Source organism: Camelus bactrianus, chromosome 12 (genome assembly GCF_048773025.1).
Source record: "Camelus bactrianus isolate YW-2024 breed Bactrian camel chromosome 12, ASM4877302v1, whole genome shotgun sequence".
Taxonomy (NCBI): Eukaryota; Metazoa; Chordata; class Mammalia; order Artiodactyla; family Camelidae; genus Camelus; species Camelus bactrianus.
Window position 1 is genome coordinate 15470734 of NC_133550.1, and position 22569 is coordinate 15493302.

The window sequence follows — 22569 nt, forward strand, 5'->3', positions numbered from 1 at the left end:
TCCTCCAGCAAATCATTCTTAAGAACGGTCCACTGACCGAGCTCCCCCTCCTCTCCATCTCCTTGTTCCACAGTCTCTGCCTGTGGCCACTCTCCTCTGAAACTGCCCTTATCACAGACACCAAAGACCATTTGATCACCAAATCTCTATCATCTCCTGTCTCTCTAAGTTCAATTCAAAAGACTTTCTGGAGACCCACCATGTCCCAGGCAGCAGCCCAGTCCCTTGACTTCTTCCTCCCCTTGGTGGTCTGGGCTCCCACACCTGGACCACTGCCTTCCCTGGCTCACTTGCACTCCTCCGACTGCTGCCCCAGCCCTTCCACAATCCACCAAAGGAAGGCCCCTGGCCCCTTTCTTCTCCCTTTTTAGTGATATCTACCCTTCTGATTTCAAAGTTCACTTCTACAAGTGACCCCTAAATCTTTATCTACAGTGACTCAATATGCTTGAAAGCAAACTCCCTGTCCTGCATCTCAAATCAGGCTCCTACTCATTTCTTCCATTTTTGTTCATGGCATCACCATTCTCTCAACTTTCCAGACTTGAAACCTCAGGGTTACCTTGGATTTCCACAGTGCCCCTCAGTGCTGTATCCCATAGATTAGAGACATCAAGTCTTCCTCTCCTCCCACTTTAACCACAGCAGGGGCATCCTGCCTGTCTCCCCCACCAACTCAACACTACACACTAACCTCCTGAGGCACCACTCCAATCACGGCTCACTCCAACACAGTCAGGACCCTTCGTGCTCCGGCATGCTCAGGCCCCAGCCTCCTTTCTAGTCTTTTCTTCCTCTAGGACAAATTATACATTCAGTAGGAAAATAAAGGGAAAGCTCTCTAAAAGAACTGAGTGATCAGCTCAAGAGAGATAAAAGTGGAAATCCCACACATGCTCACACCAAATAAATGTTCTGGGGAGAAAAAGATCTAGCAATGTCCACCTTCTGCATCTACCCCAACAAAAGAACAGCTTGGGTTTGACTCCGCCCCCTCCTCATGGCCTCAGCAGATGACCACGCCCTCACCTCATACTCTCCTCTACCTGAACCAAACTGCTATTCCACAGATGTGCCAGTGATTTCTCGACACTGACTTGGCTCACTCCTTCAAGATTCATTGCAAAGGCACCTTCCTTCTTGGTGTTCTTGCTGATCCTCCTGATCCAATGTGCTGCCTGCTTCCTCAGAATCCCCAGAGTCCTTGGCTAGCATTCTCTGATGCACTGATCCACGCCTTGCATTCCAGTTAAGTATCTGCCAGTCTTTCTCCCAAAGCCCCACGTCAGAATTTCTTCCTCCTCTTAGAACCCCTCACCTAACATAGCACAGTGTCTTATACATGGTCATCACTCCACAAATATTCAGAAAATGGAATATCTCCTAAGTGCCTCCACCAGGAACATAACCCCTTAGGGCTCCCTCGGGAGTACAAAACCTGACCTGAGAAGGCCTCTGGTCTGTAAGGGGCCACAACAAGAACATGTAACCAAAGTGAATGTGTTTAGAGCAAATGAAATACTCACCAGGGCATGAGAGGACTGAGAAGGTGTTAGCCAACCTGAGAATGGAAAGCTCAATCCAGGAAGGCTTCCTGGATAAGAGGACTTTTGGAAAGAGTTACCAACTTTTCATCTTCTTCCTTCCCCAGCAATGAGGTTTCCTAAGACTGTGCTCAACTTATCCTCTGGGGATTCCTTGATAGTGCTCTCCACTTCCAAGAGGGGTTACAGGGGCCTGGGGTACAGCTCTAACACCCCTTTCTCTATTTTTACCCTCCTTTTCTTTGACTTCCCCCATCTTCCAAATTCCCAACTGATAAAGCAAAATAAAAAAGAAACAGTGAGGATTAGAGGGAAAGCAGATCAGAGATTTACTAGAGTGCTGAGAGGCAGGAGGATACAATATTCTGTAGCTGGTAGAATCAGTTGTTCCTCTCGCCCCGCTCCTGTCTCAGGAGAGGCCTATGTTGACTTGTGTATATCTCAGGACATTTTTGATAGGCAGATCTCTGAACACAGCATGGTCACCCTGCAACTTCATCGTAACAGAAATATAGAGCCAGAAGAGGTCATCTGCTAAGATGTGGGATTCCGGACCTCTGACCTTATCAGTGAAAAGTATAAAGTGTGAGAATGACTAAACTGAATATCATCTTAATAAAATACCATTTGTTAACTAATAATGTCCCACAATAGTGTGCTAATTAGGTCCCTATTGTACACCACTGGGATCAACCCAGGCTGGAGTCACCTAATTGTACCAGGTCCTGTCCCAAGGCCCAGGGATACCGCAGTGAACAGCACAAGGTCCCTGTCCTCAAAACACATATTCTACTTAGGGGAGACAGATATTATGAAAACAAAGACATATTATTTCAAGAATTATTATGAATAAAGTATGGTAGAGTGTCTGGGGTAGGGGGTGGGATGGAGAAGGGAGACTCTAGCCCAGATGATGAGGAAGGACATCTGAGTGATGAGAAGGGGAGGCCACAGGAAGACCTGGGAGAAGAGCACGCCAGGGAGAGGGAAGGTCAAGTGCTTAGACCATACGATGGGAATGTGCAGGGCTGGTTCCAAGACGAAAGGACAGTGGAAAGTGACAGAGGAAAGGAGAGGAGGGGGAAAGGTCAGACAGAAAGGCAGGGGCAGATCATGAAGAAGCCAGGGGGCATGAAAAGCATAATTAGATCCTAGAGAACTACCTCAACCAGCCCTTAAAATAGAGACCCAGGTGCTGTAAAATCACGTGCGTCCAGATAGAGCTGGACTTAGGTGAAGAGCAGTCTCCCTGAGGGGTGACTTTGAGTCCAGTAGAGCCAACCAACCATGTGCTTCCTCTTCCCCCACGTCCCCTGAAGCACATCCCAAAGACTTTACTCAGCTCATGCTATATGTTGCTAGTATTACCTACTTTCAACTACATTCGAAAAAGAAACTGAGAAGGCAGTAATTAGGCAGTAGAACCTGTGTTATTACATCTCATTTTCTTGGTTAATTTACTTACTGCCACTATTAAAGTAAAACGAGGAGGGCTCTATCACTTTGGCTGCTGACATGCCATCCAGACTGAGAAAGACCCAGAAACTTCTGGGCCACGTGAGCCACAGCCATAGCCCATCAGCAGGAGAAGCACCCAGGGGCCCAGGGCAATGCGGGTGGCCTGCACCACCCCAGGATCTACCTTGACAAATATCAGCCAGGTGACTTCGGGGAAGTTGGTACGAGGCATTACCACTTAAAGGGGAACCAGAGCTTCTGCCCAACTGTCAGCCTTGATGAACTGTTGACCTTGGTCGGTGAGTAGACAAGGTAAATGCTGCCCAAAACAAGACTGGGGCTGCTCTAGCCTTGAGGTGGTGCCATCGGGCTACCACAAAGTTCTGGGAGAGCTCCCAAGGCAGCCTGTCATCATGAAGGCCAAAGTCAGCAGCAGGAGAGCTGAGGAGAAGATTAAGGCAGGTGGGAGGTGTCCATGTCCTGGCAGCTTGAAGTCTCATGGAAGAAGGTTCGTTAAATGGTAACAAGTGCTTTTCAAAAAATAAACAAGGAGTTCAGGCCAAACGACTTCTCAGTTCTTGCCCAAGTTCTAATGTTGAAAAGCTAGGGAAGGATCAGGCTAAGTCATTCTCCGGAGGAGACATGATGGTCCTATTGTTCTCACTATCCTTACTTACTGCTGCAGAAGGGGACTCTAGAAAGGGCTCAGTAAATGTTTGTTGAGGGAATAACATATGGTTTTGCTTGATATTTAAATTCTCACTAGGCAGGTCTGAGGCATAATCGGAATAACATCCTTCAGATGCCTTTGATGGCTCTGTAGGAAGTAAAGCACGGGTTAAATCTTAGAAAAGGAAGGCTAAGAAGTTTTTTTGGTCCAATCAGTTCCCACAAACATGAGCCAACCACAGGCAAAAAATGAAAACAAGCCCCAGCAGGGGTCAGAGCTAAGAACGACCAAGTGGCTATCAGAAAACCGGGTATCAGTTTCTAGGTTGGAGACTCTGAAGCAGGGACTTGGATATTCTGTGTGAAATGAGAAAAGATGACAAACAAATGGACACTGGGTGATGAAGACCACACCAATAAAATCCAATCCATCCAACGGGATTCTGGCAGTCCAGTGACTTTACTAACCTAATCCTGTGGTCACTTTGCTGGCCATTCAACTGCTCTACCCACAGTCTTCATCGCCGTCATTTACCTACCAGCTTGCCCAAATTCTGCCTTCTTCCCATTGAATTCTCCAGTCTTTTTTCCAGTTATTGTCAAATCTACTCTCTGGGGACTGCATGCAAATGCAAGTATTCATTTAGTAAAACTTATTGGAAGATGTGATTTCAGTGTTTATTCTTTTTTAATAAGTATGTACACATGCACAGAGAGCAATCACTAGTGAGCTGGGACTGAACCTTCTGGAGCAGGACAGAAGTCTCAGGTGAGGCCCACCCGGCAGACAGAGGCCGGGCCTTCGCAGGCGGAGTGCATTCCATGCACACTGCTCGTGGAGCACGTGCACACAACTCGTTAGCACACTCGGGCGGGTGTCCCATCCCCTGCGCCTCAGGTTAACTCCAAGTCAATAATCACAGGGAAGCCTAACATGTGGAGCAGATGCAAGCTTTTTTTTAATGACCAAATAGCTCTTACTTCTGTTGAAAACTTTTTAGAAGGCACTAAACTTACTCTAGGATTCGTAAGTCTAGTAGTTAATCAGGAATAATGATCTGCCAGAAAAGGTGGGAAAAGCCATTCTTCTAAAACAACTGCTCCGTGTTCCTCTGGGACTGGGAGAGTCCACAAAGCAATCATGGATTATTGCTCCCCGTGAGCTTCTCTTTGGAAATCTGCCCTAATGTTCGCTTTTTACTCTTCCCATAGATTGAAAAAAAAAAAAAAAGCAACATCATGGTTTAATGCACCTTTTCCTGCTGATGGAGTTGATTTATGCAAAAAGACCCACATTTACAATAGTCTCTAACAATGTCCAAAAACCACATCTCAGAAGTCGTTCTGAAAATAGGTGAGGGAACGGTTTACATCACCTGGAGAAGAAGGCATAGAACAAAGGGGAAGGAAGGCACAGAGATTTATCTGCAGAACCTTGTGTCATGGCACACACAGCCATTAGAACACAACTTACTTATCTTCCATCAAAGTGGGACTGATTTTATACCACGCCTTCAAGAGACAACACCTCCCTGAGTGCAGCCTCACTGAGGCCTGGGCCACCCGCAGAGTGGGTCAGGGTGGAGCCCACAGCATGGCCAAGCCTACAGCAAATGCCAATTCCTTCTTCTCCTCTCCGGAGCTGCTCTAGAACCACATCAGGCCTGAGGAGGGGGCACTATTTGTCTTCCATTTGACAGTAGTTTTTTTTTTTAAGTGCTAATATAAACAAGATTGTGGTTTTCAAAAAGGTCTATGTATAAAGGACCACTTCCCCACACACTATCCCCTAGAAATACCATCATCACAGATGGCCTTCTTTTATAGGAAAATGGAGACTGTGTAAGGAATAGATGATGTCTTCCTGAGAAGATGCTCCTACTGCCAATTACTCAGCTGACCTCTGTGATGGAACCCAGCCCTCAGGATCCAAGAGAGTGTGCCCAGGTTTATTATTCTACTCCAAGTGGATGAGTGTGTTTGTAAATGGTTACCTCCTTGCTGAGGGCAAAGGTCTAGGGACCCGGACACCTAAACTGAGAGTAACAGTACCCTGACGGTGGAATGAGAGGGTAGAGAGGCAACAGAATTATCAGGGCAGAAGGAGGGGCAGGGCAATGCATAGGAATGTTCATATGATGGAGCAAGATACTGAGGTCAGATGGTTAACGCCGGGTACCTCCTCCCTTGAGGGCAGTGTGGTGGAGTGGAAAGAGCGGGGTCCCATCCCAGTCTCACCTGCTATCAGGCTAGATGACACCAAGCAGTTTCCCACCATGTAGAACAGGGATGATACTTACTTACCTGGGCTGCTGTGATGATCAAAAAAAACAACTTGTACAAAGTGCCTAATCAAATGCCTCTCACACAAGGGACATTCAACAGATGCTATCCTCCCATCTCTCCACCCTTCCTTCTTCCACTTTCTCCCAACTGCTGAAATCTACTTTGGCTCCTCTTCCATCTGGTCAAAATAACTTGGAAAGCTTGACCTTGATATATCCAAACTCCACTGACCTCCACAGAGCCACCCACAGAAATTCTCATGGTAACAGACCCAGAGGCTGAGTCAGCCTCTACAGCTTTCGCTCTCCCATCCAAAGGACAAGTTTTCTCTGGGGATTGTACAACTTTGATGAAAAAAACGGCAAGGAACAAGCAGTACGGGGAGAACATTTCACATGCTGTCTCAATCATTAGAAAGTTGCTGTAACACAGCCTTCAACATTGCAAGAGATGCTGCAGAGACTTCACAAAGGCTTTTGAGCCAAATGTGGGTTCTCATTAAAGCGACAATGGACACGAGCCTCTCCTTAATAAAACTGAGCATCACCCCTTATCAGGAAACTGGCCCCCTGCGAAAAAGGAAAGTAGCAGGACAGCACACGACAGTCCCGCGGGGAGCTGGGGTGGGCGAGGAGGGAGAGGAAGAAGAGCCTGACAAGGTCAATTAGACAGAGGAGGCCAATTGAAAGGCCTCTTCGCTCCCCTCCACTTCAGGGGGTTGTATACAACTCGGGGCTGTGAACTCTTAAAGAACATGATATAGATGAATATGTGTTTTCCCTTTTCTTGTTTAGACAAAAACACCAGGCAGAAATGGGTATAGTTAGAATAGGAAGAGCAAACATTGGAAATGGGATAAAAACAGGGTTTTACGGCCAAACTGAGTTTTTAAAATGATTTGTATTTTGTTTTCTGTTAAAATTTTGTATATATGTATATTTATATTTCTACGCAGTCATCAAGACTCAATAAACTGATCTGAGTACTTCACATTGTCACGGAATAAGGTCATTTATTGACATTTATATTGGACATTACGGTGCTCAAAGCGCTCTCTCACATGCCATCTATTAGATCCTAATAGTAACCCAGGTATTATTACCGCTACTTTTATTTAACAGATGAGGAAATTGAGGCCAAGGGAAATTAACGGATTTTCCCTCAAGGTCTGACAGCTAGTGAGAAAGAGTCAGGACTCAAACCCAGGGCTCCTGATGGCAAAGCTGCTCCGCCCACACCAGGCGGCCTCTCACTAATTTCCCCCATTACACATAACAGCAGAGCTTACCTTCCAACTCCTCCTTCTCATAGTGAATGTTGAGAATTGTACTGGTCCCACCTTGATCCACCACAGCTTCTTCATCTGGTCTCTGTTGAAACATAAATAAGTAGCCATAATAAGAACCATACATTCATTCAAACACTCATTCAAGTACTGTGTGTGCCACACCCTTTACCCAACACTGAGGGGGTGGAACACAATTGTTTACAGATATTTTTAATTTGAACCCCACAATAACTTTGCAAACATGGCAGGCATTCTTTCTCATTTTATAAATAAGCAGCTTGAGACTAAGAGAACTTTAATTAACTTCCCAAGGTCAGAAAGATGGTAGAAGGCAGAGCTAGGGCTGAGACTGAGCCAGGTCTTGGGAATGCACGCCCCATGCCTTTCCCACCTCCCACTCTACCTCTGCGTTTATACTTCATGTTCACATTTTGCAAGTGGTGTCAGCCACTTTGTCTCATTTGGTGTAAGTTGGTGTCCTTGATCTCTCTGCAGCACTGAGCCTGTTTACATCTCTGTCCTTGAAATTCTCCATTGTGCTCCTCTGTCTCATCCTGAGGCTCCTCTTCTTCCTCCAATCATACTTCCCAAGGAAGTGCTCACTACCTTTTGTTTCCCACGCTTGAGTCTTGCAAGCTCAACAACAGCCTGAAACTGTGTGTGAGGCTCAGTATTTGACCAACCACTGGGACGCTGTGTGTCCGATTCACATGTCTAAAACCAAACTAATCTTTCTTCCAAACCAACACCCTGTGCTCTTTTACTTACTCCTACCCATGGCACCATCATTTCTTCATCTCAGACTTATTTATGTATCCATTCCAGATGTATTGAGTGTCCACGTTGTGTCTTCAGGGAAACAGTTCCCTTTCTTATCAACTCCTCCTTTGCCACTTTTCTCAAATTCACCTTCACCTCTCATCCACTCTATCCCTCACTCTCCAGCCCTTAGTCATAGCGGTTCTGGAATCACACTCATTTTCTTCCCTAAGTGCTGCTCCCTCTGCCTAGAACTATCGCCCTCTCCCTGCTACTCCCACCTCCATCACCAGCAGCTAACACTTATTCAACATCCCATAGATCTCAGCCTAAATGCTCTTCCTTGGAAGCCTTCCCTGACTCTCCTCTTCTGAACTAGGCCAGGTCCCCCCATTTATATGCCCCCAGAGTACACTCTAGTTCTCCTTAGTAATGAAATGTCTCTGCTCCTTAAAGGAGAAACCATTATCTGTCTTCCTCATCACTGTTTCCTTAGCACCCTGCAGTCTTTTCACTTAGCAGCTTCTCAATAAATCTTTGTTAAAAGAATGAATATAATGGCATCCACTTTATCAAGACCCTCACAAGACTGAGTTATTTCACAAAAGATCTTAGCTAATTTCCCTGCCAAATCAATTTCCTTTACCAAGCCTGCAGCTCCAGCTAGGCCCTCCAATCCCACGGGCCCCATGCACATTCCCACCTCCATGTTTTGCCCACACCGTCTGGTTGTCTACCATGCCTTTCCCCAACTCTCCAGCACCAAACCCTCACTATCCTTCAGATCCTGCTCAAATTTCCAGCTTATGGTTCTAATTTTACCATTTTGTAGTTATCATCTGTGCCCCCAAATAAGGCAACCCTGAACATAAGGCAATCCATTTTTCCAGTAAAAAGATTCAAAAAAGGTTTTTGGGGCCAACTTAAATAAACTTTTAGGGAAGTAGATGAAACAGTCAAAGGTCTACTTACAGTATTTTATTTATGAGTTTAGTTTTATAGGCATCTTTTGCATCACATATTATTACTACCATGTAATAATCTCTAAGGTATAATATTAAGTTTAAAAAGCAAGGTGGAGAAAACTTTAATTTGCTAACTTTTATCTAAGAAAGGGTGTTGGAACAGAAGCATCTGCTTACACTTACAAACATATGAAGGGAGAATAAAAGATTTTTTTAAATAGTTACCTATAGAGGGAGAGAGGGAATGGGGTAAGAAGACAAGGATGGAAACTAAACTTCTTTGAATATAACTAATTTTGCAAATATTTTATATAATTTTAAACCAAAATTTAATTTAAAAAAATTTAAAATTTAAAAAGCAACTCCCACAAATCTAAAATAAAATGAAAACAAAATGCCAAACTAACAGCATAACTATTCCAAGAGAAATTATTCCAAGTAACTTTGACACGTAATAAACTGACTGAACATCCTCAGTGACATATATCCTAAGGACAAAAAGAATTTGAAAAGAAACTGCTTTTTAGTTATCATACTGTTGCTTGCAGTGTTGGAGTTATTGTTCTCAGACTGCTGTGCATTGTGACATAAAATGAATGGGCGATTATGTGAACTTAGTCCGGCACTCTCAGTGTGATTGAGAGCTGGGATTCTCAGCAGGGGTGAAAGGAAATAAAGTTGTAAGGTAGACATTAAGTAAAAGCCACATGGTCCTGGATTTGAACTGGAAGTATCAACAAGAATATATGATACATTTTTATCTTTAAAAACATCTTTTATGTTTTAAAATTTATAAATTTATATTTCCTAGCTCTGTTCAGACAAAAGGCCTAGAAGAAAATGATCAGCCAGTAGCAATGAGTTATCATTAGCACCTAGATTGTGTCACTTAAAATACCATTTTCTGCTAAAAGACACTCAAAGACAATTAGGATTGGGTCAAATGGACTCAGGGTCCAACTTAGAGAAGTCCCTTGCCAAAAAGAGGACAATTTGAGCATCAATAAGGGTAATAACTGCAACAGATTAAATATGTCAAATATGTTAAAATCCATGGTTCACAGTATCACTTTAAAAATTAGCTAATTGGTCAACATTGGTGGATAATACTAGTAAACCAACTCATTATTTTGCAAACCTGTAAAACTCTACCCTGGCTTTCCTAAATTGTCCCACAGAGTGGTACCATAGAGTAGATGAGAGAAGTTTCTTATTATAGAAAAGAATAAATGAAAAAGGAATGTTAGAATTAGAATGCCATTTTGCAATCCCTAATGGACTGCATTGATTTTCAGGGCCACTAACAACACAAAAAGAGAGACAGTCAGACATTATATGCCTCCTAAAGGGAGACCTTATCACCACACATGAGGTAATTTTACCAAATAAATTGTCCCTGAATTTTATCAAGGCTCTAAATCCAAAAACCAATTTACCGAAAATACAATGAAACAGAGCCCATGGAAAAACAACACCACAGGGATACCATCAGTAAAATCCAGACTGTGGAAGCTCTATAGCTAGACAACAAATCCTCTCCCCGTCATCTTTTTTTAAATAAATAAAGGAGAGAGACAGAGAGAGAGGAAGGCAAAAACAATAGGTTAAAACAAACCAATCACAGTGTGTGGACTTAATTAGAATCGACTCAAACAAACTAAAATAATTTTTTAGTTATTTTTAAAATAATTTTTAAAGTTATGACATTTGAGACAATTGGAAAATTTTATCTTTTATGATATTAAAGAAATAGCTGCTTTCTCTTGAGGTGGTCTGTGCTTGTTTTTTAAAGAATCCTTATTTTTAGTATTCATCCTGAAATATTTACAGGTAAGCCTGAAAGACTGCAGACATGTAAAGTAATATATTAACGTAAAAACACTACTTTTCTCACATTTTATAAAATAATGTTATTTAAAATCATCAAACACATCTTTAATATCAAAGTCTTCCTCATGACCACAGGTGCTTTGAGTCAATTTTCAGAGCATGTCGGTTTTACTTCCATCTAAGTTGTAAAGACTGCCATGAACAGTCAAGTCCTTTCTGAAGAATAATTTTTAGGTCCAAAAAACTTACCTTTACTTTAGACTTATTTGCTAGCTTATCTTTTAGACCATGAATTTCTGGACAGCAGGAGCCACGTATTTTCATCTTTTCCTTCTCCCAGAACCTAACAGAGCCGCTTACCATTCACTGCAAGGAGCCTGCACTCCTGTGAGTTCCAGGAGGGTAGGTCCTGGGGCTTGGGTTCACTATTATGTACCCAGCACCTAGTACAATGCTCAGTATGTGGTATCTAATACATTTTGACGAATGAATATTTGTTACTTTTCCAAACTCTTTACCATATGATCATACATTTCCTCATAGAACTTCATATATGTATATACATATATATATGTGAATAATTTTTCATGTTGGCCTCTCCATAGGTTTGTAACATCCAGAGGGCAGGGACCAACTAATGACAATGCTTAGTACCCATCCACGGACACCTGACACAGCACAGAACACAGTGGAATCTGGAGGAAGTGGGGGAGGGAGGGATGATTGATTTCTTGATTTTAAGACTATAAAAGTCAAATATAAAAAGCAAGGTCAATCATTTGAAAAATTCAGGTTAAATCAACTTGTTTGTTTCCTTGATTTAGATTGGTTAATCACAGTCTAAAGTCACTGAATAAACACTCATCCACTTTCTTTGTCTCGCCAAAGAAAACAGAGCCACTGTCAAACACCATCAGCCCCAGCGCTTGAAAGGTCAAGCCTGAACGTGAATACGTGGCCCTCGACTGGATCCTGGTTCAAATAAACCAACTGTTTTAAAAATATTATATAAGGTGCACAGAAATTTAATCAACTGGATGGCTATTTGATTATATTAAAGAATTACTGTTAATTTTTAAGTATAATAATAACACAAGCATACCTTGTTCTATTGCGTTTTACTTTACTGGACTTCACAGATATTGTGGGGTTTTTTTTACAAATTGAAGGTCAGTGGCAATCTTGCACCAAGCAAGACTATAGGCACCATTTTTCCAACATTATTTGCTCATTTCATGTCTCTGTGTCACATTTTGGTAATTCACAATATTTCAGATTTTTCATTATTATTTATGTGTTATGGTGAGTTGTGATTGGTGATCTTTGATGTTACTATTGTAATTGTTTGAGGGCACCACAATCCACGCCCAAAGAAGACAGCAAACTTAATAGATAAACGTTGTGTGTTCTCTCTGCTCCACTGACGAGCTGTTCCCCATCTCTCCCTATTCTCAGGCCTCACTATTCTCTGAGACACAATAATATTGAAATTAGGCCAATTAATAACCCTCTTAGTGGCCTCTAAGTGTTCAAGTGAAAGGAAGAGTTGCACGTCTCTCACTAAATCAAAAGCCAGAAATGATTAAGCTTAGTGAGGAAGGCACGTTGAATGCCGAGATAGACGAAAAGCTAGCCCTTTTGTGAACTTGGAAGCAGATTCCCCCAGAGCTTCCACAAAGGATTGAAGAGTCTCCCAACACGTAGATTTTGGTTTGGGGACTCGAAGCAGAGAAGCAGCTAAGCCCTATATTGTGCCTCAATTTCTGACTGACAGAAACTGAAATAATAAATTCACGTTAAAAAAAAAAAGTTGGGCCTTTTGCACCATACAAAGTTGTGAATGCAAAGGAAAGTTCTTGAAGGAAATTAAAAGTGCTACTCCAGTGAACACACCAATGATAAGAAAGTAAAACAGCTTTATTGCTGATATGGAAAAAGTTTAGTGGTCTGGCTAGATCAAACCAGCCACAACATTCCCTTAAGTCAAGGTTTAATCCAGTGCAAGGCCCTAACTCTCTTCAATTCTATGAAGGCTGAGAGAGGTGAGGACGCTGCAGAAGAAAAGTTTGAAGCTTACAGAGCTTGGTTCATGAGATTTAAGGAAAGAAGCCATCTCTATAACATAAAAGTACAGTGAAGCAGCAAGTTATCCAGAAGATCTAGCTCACTCAGATAATGAATGAAAGTGGCTACATCAAACAATAGATTTTTCAATGTAGACAAAACAGCCTTATATTGGAAGAAGACGCCCTCAGGACTTGCATAGCTAGAGAGAAGTCAACGCCTGGTTTCAAAGTTGCAGAGGACAGGCTGACTCTTGTCAGGGGCTAATGCAGCTGGTGACTTTAAGTTGAAACCAATGCTCATTTACCATCCCAAAATCCTAGGGCCATTCAGAATTATGTTAAATCTACTCTTCCTGTGTTCTTTCAATGAAAGAACAAAGCCTGGATGATGGCACATATGTTGACAAATGGTTTACTGAATATTTTAGGCCCATTGTTGAGACCTACTACTCAGAAAAAAAGATTCCTTTCAAAACACTACTGTTCTTTGACAATGCACCTGGTCATCCAAGAGCTCTGATCGAGAAGTACAATAAAATTTGTGTTGTTTTCGTGTCTGCTAACACAACACCCATTCTGTAGCCCATGGATCAAGGAGTCATTTTGACTTTCAAGTCTTATTATTTAAGAAATACATTTTGTGGGGGATGGGTATAACTCAGTGGTAGAGCATATGCTTAGCATGCATGAGATCGTGGGTTCAATCCCAACTACCTCTATTAAAAAATTTTTTTAAATTTAAAAAAAATAGGAAAAAAAAAGAAATACATTTCATAAGGCTGTAGCTGCCATAGATAGTGATTCCTCTGATGGATCTGGGCAAAGTGAACTGAAAACCTTCTGGAAAGGATTCACCAATCCAGATGCCATTAAGTACATTACTGATTTGTGGGAAGAGGTCAAAACGTCAACATTAACAGGAGTTTAGATGAAGATGATTCCAGCTCTCACGATGGCTTTGATGGGTTCAAGACTTCAGAGGAGGAAGTCTCTGCAGATGTGGTGGAAACAGCAGACTAGAATTAGAAGTGGAGCCTGAAGATGGGACTTAATTGCTGTAATCTCATGAAACTTGAAAAGATGAGGAGTTGCTTCTTACGGATGAGCAAAGAAAGCTGTTTCTTGAAATGGAACATAATCCTGGTAAAGGTGCTGTGGAGATTATTGAAATGACAACCAAAGATTTAGAATATTACATAAACTTAGTTGATAAACCAGCAGCAGAGTTTGAGAGGATTGACTCCAATTTTGAAAGAAATTCTATTGTGGGTAAAATGCTATCAAACAGCATTGCATGCTACAGAGAAATGGTTCATGGAAGGAAAAATCAATGGATGTGGCAAACTTCATTGTTGTCTTATTTTAAGAAATTGCCACAGCCACCCTAGTCCTCAGCAATCATCACCCTGGTCTGTCTGCAGCCATCAACATCAAGGTAGGACCCTCCACCAGCAAAAAGATTATTGTTCACTGAAGGCTCAGATGATGGTTAGCATTTTTTAGCAGTTAAGTATTTTTTAATTAAGGTCTGTACATTGTTTCTTAGATACAATGCTATTGCACACTTAGCAGACTACAGTATAGTGTAAACATAGGTTTTATATGCACTGAGAAACCAAAAAATTTGTGCAACTTGCTTTACCGTGATATTCGCTTTATTATGGTGGTCTGGAAGTGAACGTACAATATCTCTAAGGTATGCCCATGTTGTGACATTGCAGTTATGTCATTTTTTTTAAAAGGGTCCTTAATCTTTCATGATAATTTTTACTGATGAAATTATATGATGTCTGGGATTTGGAGAATGGGTAGAAACATAGATGAAACAAAATAGGCTGTGTGTTCATCACTGAAGCCAGGTTATGGGTATGTGATGATTCATTTTTCAAGTCTCTCTACTTTGGCATATGCTTAAAGTGTTCTATAAATTTCAAATATATTAAAGTTTGCTTAAAATCATAAAAAATGGAAAAAAAGGAACATCGAGTCTCATTGGTCTGTGCTCGTTGCAGATTCCTCACCAGCTGGTTATTACTTCCTCTGATATCATCATTATTTACAGCAGAGAAGACTTCTTAACCATGGATTTCTAGGGTTCCTATGAATGGGCTTCAGAAGATATGTGTGACTATGCTGTACACCAGAAATCAACATAACAGTGTAAACTGACTACACTTCAATTAAAAAAAAAAGAAAGTACATGTGAGTGTGCATTTTTCTTGGGAGAGGGTCCATAACTTTCACCAGATTCTCAGGGGAGCTTGTGACTCAGAAAAATATTAGAATCATGAGAACCACATTATATAAGTTTAGGAGAAAAAGGAAAGGAGGGAAGGAAAAAGAGAGGGAAAGAAGGTGAACTAGAGAAAAGACCCTGTTTCTGTATGTCCTCCTGGCTCATGACAGTGACTCACTACGTAAACGTGGACTGATTTAGGTTACCTACCTCAAAGATGAGGTAAGATAAAAAGAACTAAGGGGGTTAAATACACATTTTAAAAAAGCATTGAAATTGCAAGCACATCGTGAGAAAGAAAGCATTGTTATGAGCCCTGAAAAATGAATGAATTATAGCTGAATAGCAAAGCAGATTCTCACTTACAGTTAATGGACAAATTAAAAGGCAGGGGCAAGGCTGAGTCTTACATAATAGCCCCAGATCCTTGGAGCAGCCACGGAGGCTGCAGGGAAGGGGGAGCGCGGGCAGCGGAGCCAGCCTTGAGCCCTCTTGCACCTGCCTGTGCCTCCGCTCCGGACCTGTGGGGCAGCAGTCCTGCCAAACTCAACTCTGCCTCCTTTCCTGCAGTCAGTCTGACTTTTTCACCTCCAAAGACTCCTTTCATCTTTTTCCCCAATGACCCAGTGTTTTTGGATAACATCCTCCTACCCCACCCACCCAACAACAATAAAAAAGAGTCAAGTGTTTTATTGAGTTCTGACACACTTAACCATTTTTAAAGCAACAAATATAGAAGTGATTTCCCAGGTTTCTAAACAGCAAACTGAGGCACTACAATTAGTACTGGGAACAAATGTTTACTGAGCACTTACTGTGTACCTAGCACTGTGCTTTCCATATATTACCTCACTTAATCCTCACAACAGTCCTAAATCAAAGCTAAGATCGCACAAGAGCTAAGTGAGCTAGAAAGAACTCCAACTCAAGTGTGTCTGTATTAACATTCTATAACATATTAACATTATACACTAATATTGCCAAAAGCAAAGAACCTGGTTGTTTCAGAGGGCTCAGGTCACCTAGTCATGGATTAACGTCCACAGTGAGACTAGTTCAAGATCCACATGTTACCTTCTTAAGCGCTTAGACTCCAGAACCTTGTGCTTCATACTGCCTTTACTGACCAGAATTCCAGTAGTTCTCCATCTCCTTATTCACTTCCAACTTCCTCTTCAGCCAGAAAGCCCATGAATTCTGACCCCTTGTAGCCCCAGTCACTGACCCACAGACCCTCAACTCTCTAATGCCCTTGCTTTGACTTCCTCACTGAACGCAGACATCCTATAGGGAGAAAAAGGGGTTCCATGAGGATGTGTGCAGCTGCCCTAGACCTCTTCTCAGTGGCATGGGCAACTGAAAACCCACGAGCTTCCTATTCTGACCCTTCAGCAGTCTGCTAGGGGCCTAAAATTCCAAAGTGGCTCTGGTTTCTCAGTGATTTTTTTCGTTGAACCCCACTTGGAGTCACTCCTGCTCAGTACAGCTTACTAGTTAGCACACTGTGGTAGGCGGAATAATGGCCCCCAAAGGACTTGATCATCTTAATCCCTGGAACCTGTGAATGTATCACCTTACAACGGCAATGGGGAATTAAGGTTCCAGATGGAATTAGGGTTGCTAATCAGTAGATCTTAAAATAAAGAGATTATCTGGATTATCCAGTGGGCTCAACGCAATCACAAGAATCCCTAAAAGTAGAAGAGGGAGGCAGAAGAGTGGAGTCAGAGAATGAGGTTTAATGACAAAAGCAGGGTCTGAGAGATGCTATGTTGCTGGTTCTGACTACAGAGGAAGGGAACTGTGAGCCGAGGAATGCAGGCAGCCTCGTGAAGCTGAAGAAGTTAAGGAAACAGATACTTTCTTAGAGCCTCCAGAAAGAAACACAGCCCTGCCAACACTTTGATTTTAGCACAGTGCAATTTGTGCTGGACTTCTGAACTGCAGAACTGTAAGATGATCAATGTGTGCTGTTTAAGCCAATTAATGTGTGCTCATTTGTTATGGCACCAATAGACACTAATACAGACATTATGGCTTCCTAGCTACCAAGACCAGAGTAAACTTGTTACTACCATCCAGGAACCAACCAACCTCTCCATTATCTAACATTTGCTGCTGTTACCTAGCAGCAGATTTAGAACAAACACCTTGCTTTTCCGGGGCCTGATTTACCACCGTGGCAGGCTTCACTGGGAGCCCAGTCTACCTTGCCAAGGCAAACCATGAGCTAAGACAATTATCTATAAGTTCAGAAGGAAGTCCATTTGCAACCTGAATTGTCCCCAGCCCGCCTCAATTCTCTGCTTGGCAGGAAAGTCCCCACCTCTCCTACTGAAGCTCCCCAGTAAAGCTGGTAAGGCCAGGTAAAGAGAATGCTTACATGTTCCCCAATTCCCACTCAGGGTACGTTTAAGGTCTAGTATGTGTTGGGAGAGGATGGAGGAGTCGGATTGCACACTGCAACACAGTGAGAGGAGAAACTGCTAAGGGTGATAATTTTGTTCAGTGACACTCAGCAAACATATACTGACTGCTTCCCATGAACTGACCATGACCTTCAGAAAAGTTGACCCACTCTCTACGGAGCCATTCATTCACTCACTCAGCAAATATTTACTGAGCACCAACATGGGCCAAGGTCACTGAGCACTAGCATTCAGGTCTCCTTCAGGACTCTTGAGTTTTTCCAGATCCACTTTAAGACATGAAGTGTGACTCTCTTCCCATCCACCAAGCATCCCAATGATCACCCATTTACCAAGCATTTGTTGTTCTGAAGATTTCTGCAAAATTTCCTATTCTGAGCAGGCCTGATTCCTATACAAGCCTTGGTAATTGCCCAAATTCACTTGCTCCCCGCTCTGCACCCTCTCTGAACCTCCGTGCAGTTCCCAGCACCACTTGGCTCAAGTGCTGACTGTTACAATCTCTCCAGCCTTCTCTTCCAGAACTTCTTCTGCTCAGTTCTGAAAGTGTTGGTCAGGAGAAATTTGAAGCTATAAGATGTCCCCAGTTCCAGTCCAAACTAGGGGCCCTCCTTCAAGTTTTCTGATCTTTCTCCTCTATTGCTATTCCCTTTAAGAGCTCACCGACTCCTAAAATTGCAATAACCACCTCCAGAGACCTTGTCAAAATTCAATAACTCAGGCCTTCATTAACTCATCCTAAATTACACCAACAGCCTCCTAGCTGGCCTCCCTCATTCCAGTCTCTTCCCACTCTAATACATCCTTGTACACTCTGCCACACACATCTTCCCAAACACTTATAAGTCCTCATTCTGAGCCAGGCACTGGCCGAGGTGTCAAAGACACACGCTACATAGTGATTAAGCGCACGTTTTTTGGAGACGGGCAGCTCTGCCATTTACTAGAAGTTACTTAACCTCTCTACATCTTGGTTTCCTTATTTTTGAAAATAAAGATAATAAGGGCATGTAATTCTCAAGATTACTGAGAAGATTAAAGATTAAAGGAGAAGTGCATGGAAAGCACTTGGCACTGTACCTGGCACATGGCAAGCACTCGATAAAAGTTAACTCACATAAAGCATGTCAAAGGGAGCTGTCAGGTCAACAGCAGAGATGAGCATGTATATTCCACAAGTAAGGGATGGAAGAACTTGGTAGGTGCTGTGAGCAGAAAAGATGGAGTGAAATTTTTTTTATTGAAATACAGTTGACTTGGAATGTTGTGTTAGTTTCTGGTGTACTAAGTGATAAATTCTGATGGTGATATGAAGCCAAATCTTAAAGGTTAAAATGGATATTTTAGGTGGGGAGGAGGGGGAAAGTTTTCCAGTTAGAAGACCTGAGCAAAGGCCCAGTGGTATAGAAGGAAGAGCTTCTGTGTAATAAAGCAATGGCCATCTGAGGCTCTGTGCTAAAACTGACAAAACCATGAGCTCCTTAAGGAGAGGCACATTGGCTTTGGATACAGGAGAGTCATTCATTCGCTCAGCAACTGAGCACCTCTCCTATACCAGGCACTGTGCTAGAGGACAGGATTTTCTGCCTGGTCCCTGCTTTCTATTTGAAAAGACACTAAACAAGAAACCAAAGCAAGAACACTTCAGATATGTCATATATGCTATGAAGAAAATAAAACAGAATCATATGAAAGATAGTGACTGTGAATGAAGGTCAAGGAAGCCACTGAAGAGGTGACATGTGAGTTGAGTCAGGAGAAGGCCTAGGTGGAAAATGTCCATAGGAACGACAAGAACAAGGGTCCTGAGGCATGCAGGAGCCTGCCGTACTGAAGAAATAGGAAGATCACCAGTGCAGGAGTGCGTGGTGAGGGAATGGAGGAGACGCCATTGGGGAGGGTGGGCAGGGCCCTGATCACATGAAAGCTTGGCAGGCCATGGTAAGGAGTTTGGATTTTATTCTAAAATGTACTGGGAAGCCACTGAATGGTTTCAAGATAGAATATGCCATGATCTGATTTGTGTTTTGAAAAGCTCTCTCTGGCTGCCACGTGGAAAGTGGACTGTAGAAGGAAGAGCAAGAGAGAAAGCGGAGGGAACCGTTAAGAGCTAGCACAGCAGTCCAAACCAGAGAAAACAGCAGAGACTTAGGACATTTAAATGTGATGCCTGGAATCTCTGCATTAAGTTACACAATCTGCTCTGTTTGCAAGGTCCGTCTCCTCTCCACACAGCCCAGTTGGCACATAGGAGGATTAGTTAGTAATTTTCAATGAGATGATTGTGTCTCCCCCAAGTCACCCCCGTCTCACTTCCTCCTTCTACCCTTATTTCTTTTCCTCCCTATATCTCAAGTACCCATTTGCCCATCACCTGACTCAGCCTTTATGTTTCCACTCTCTCCTTTCATCTCTCCTCACCCTACCACCCAAGAAACTTTCATGAACTGGATGTAGAAGAGATAATTATTTTCTACCCTACTCCAGAAGCACTCAGGAATTATCAGTTTCACAGAGCATTCACAGGAGTCTGGGGGTTATTATGGTCTTGACAATACAACTGGAACACATTCTGCATGTTAAGGACACTGTCTCCTCACATCCATTCCAGCCTGTTCTCCCCACTGCAGCCAGAGAAATCTTTCAGGAGAATCTGACCATGATCTCATTGGCTCTCATTCTCTCTCGGTCTCTCTGTCTCTCTCTGCATGTTATAACCCCAGAGCATATCTCACACCATTCCCCTCATTGCTCCCTGTGGCTCCAGCTACACTGGCCTTCTTTCAGGTCTTCTAACCAGATCTACCCCCCTTCTGCTGTTCTCTTTATCTCCAGGCCCTTTGAGCTCTCTCTTCCCTCAGTTGACATTTATTCTTTAAATCTTGTCCCAAACTTTTTCCTTAGCAAAATCTTCTCTGTTCTGAGACCAAAGCTGGAACCACTGTGATACATACACACAGCACTGCGTATCTTTCTTTCTAAGCACTTACCACAGTTTACAATAATACATTTATTTGCATGATTACTTGATCAAAAATGATTATTCACACACACACACGCACACACTGAATGGGAAACTCAGCATGGTAAGAACATTGCCTATCTTTCTTTGCTCATCATTGTACCACAAATACAGATTGAATACTTAGTAGACCTTAGGAGGATTAGATATGGAAAGATTTTCCAAAATCTTAGATCTGGTTCTTTTTTTGATGGAGCAAGCAAAGAAGGAATTATGGATTTTCTAGTAGCAAACTATTACCAGGAAGAAGAGGAGTGACTCAGTGTCTGATACCCATTTTGCTACAAACTCAAGAGTTTTCTCTGCCTCTTTACAGAATCCAGCCTGACGTCAACATGGCACTTGTTTCAAAATCTATCATCCTTCTGAGAAGCTCCACCATTCTCTTCACAGCCCACCACTCCAGACTCAACCTCCCTTCAACACCTCTTTCCAGAGCAGCAACTATATCATCATCTGATGGGCACAGGAAAGGGGGAGTGAGAATTCAGTGGGCTACCACATACTGGTTGCCACACAATAAACATCATTTCACAAAGCCCTTTCACAAGAAGCACTTCATTTTGTCCTCAAAATCACCCTATGAGGTAAGCAAAACAGATATGATCATCCCCATTTTACTAGATGGGGAGATCGTAGTTCAAAGAGGCAAGTGACTTAACCTGAGGTCACAAAGCCTGTATGAGGCAGATGTAGGATTTGAACCTACAGTCTCTGACACCTAGTCCAGTGCTTTACCTTACATTAGCCACTCCAACAGTTGGGTTACCAGTTACTTAAACCTGGTTTACGCATTCCTTTAAATAAACACCTGTGACTGACCCCTCGACACTTCCCTACCCCTTTCCACTTCCCTATCCAGAACTTGCCAGTTGTCTGTGTAATGGGATGCACGGAAGCTGGTCACACTAACAGGGTTTAGGGTTTGGTCCCAGCCTGCAGTCTTTCCAGCTCTTCCTCTGAGACAGTGAGGAACCAGAAATTCCCAGAAATAAAAACACAAAGAGGAGACCTGCCCCTCCAGAGCAAGGTCCCTGGCTACCCTTTCTCCCACGTTCCAGCAGGACACAGCAAGGCCAGAAGCCAGCCTCTTTCCCAGCAAGGAGGACCCCAGGAGAACAGAGGTCACCGGCCGCGGGCCGTCAGGGCTCCTCAGCCCGCCACGCAAGGGATGCGGCAGTGACCCACCGGCTCTCGGGTTCGGCCCAAGGTCACCCTCTCGCAGCCCCGACCCAATCCTCGACCGCCCGGAGCGCCCCCTGGTGTCCCGGGCTGGTCTCCCCTCGCCCTCAGGGAGTGGCCTGTGGCGCCCCGGCTCGGGGGCAGAGGAAAGAGGGTGGGCAGAGGACGAGAAGGCTGAGCCCCGGGGAGGGGCGGGAGGCGGGGCCCTACCTGATAGCTGAGGACGCCGTCCGGCTCGTTACTCCCGGCCCGCATGGCGGAACCCAGCTTGGTCTCGCCCGCGGGCTCCAGGCCGAGCGTCAGCTGTCCACGCTCTCTGGTCGGGTTTGAGCGAATCGCCCAAGCGGCGACCCCTACCCTGGAGCCAACGGTCAACCATCAACCGCCGCCGCCTCCATAGCCACCGGCGCGCGAGGCTTCGCCGCAGCCAATCGGCGCGCGGCTTGTGCGGCCAATCAGGGCGCGGAGCACGGGAGGACGCTGTCCGGCGGTACCCGGGGCTACCAGGAGGAGGAGGAGGGAGCCCGGAGAGCCAACCGCTCCCGGGCTCGGTTGCCGTGGAAACCGCCTCCCTCCCTTCAGGGGCCTCTGGGCTCGAAGGTCCTTCAAACCGCTTGCTTGAAATTTAAAATCTCGTGCTTCTCTTTGCGGATGCACCTGGCCCTTGAAAACTGAGAAAGTGTCGGTTTTGTCTATCGTGATTTTATTCCTTAGGTAATGATTTTTAAATTCTGGGGAACCGTCCCTTGGTGTTGCAGAAGGAAAGTAACTGAGGATGAGGGGGAAAGGCCTTCTAAAATTGTTAATCCTCGAACTAGTGGCCAGATTAAAGAGC

At 43.6% G+C, this 22569-nt stretch overlaps 1 protein-coding gene and 1 pseudogene across 4 annotated transcripts in view; one reads left to right on the plus strand and one right to left on the minus strand.

Moving 5' to 3' along the window:
- The window catches only part of SLC4A8 (solute carrier family 4 member 8), a 94727-nt gene that overhangs the window by 46699 nt on the left and 25459 nt on the right, over positions 1-22569 (minus strand). For 2 of the 4 annotated variants that reach the window (XM_074374861.1, XM_074374862.1), the window contains exon 2: positions 7246-7327. Coding sequence is in view for 2 of the 4 variants with exons in the window: in XM_074374859.1 (XP_074230960.1) it covers positions 7246-7327; positions 21945-21989 (127 nt within the window). In the remaining 2 variants the exon portion in view is untranslated. Of the gene's footprint in view, positions 1-7245; positions 7328-21944; positions 22195-22569 lie in introns of those variants that run through there. The other 2 variants (XM_074374859.1, XM_074374860.1) reach the window with 2 other exon arrangements.
- LOC105076332 (large ribosomal subunit protein uL15-like) lies at positions 3060-4129 on the plus strand (annotated as a pseudogene).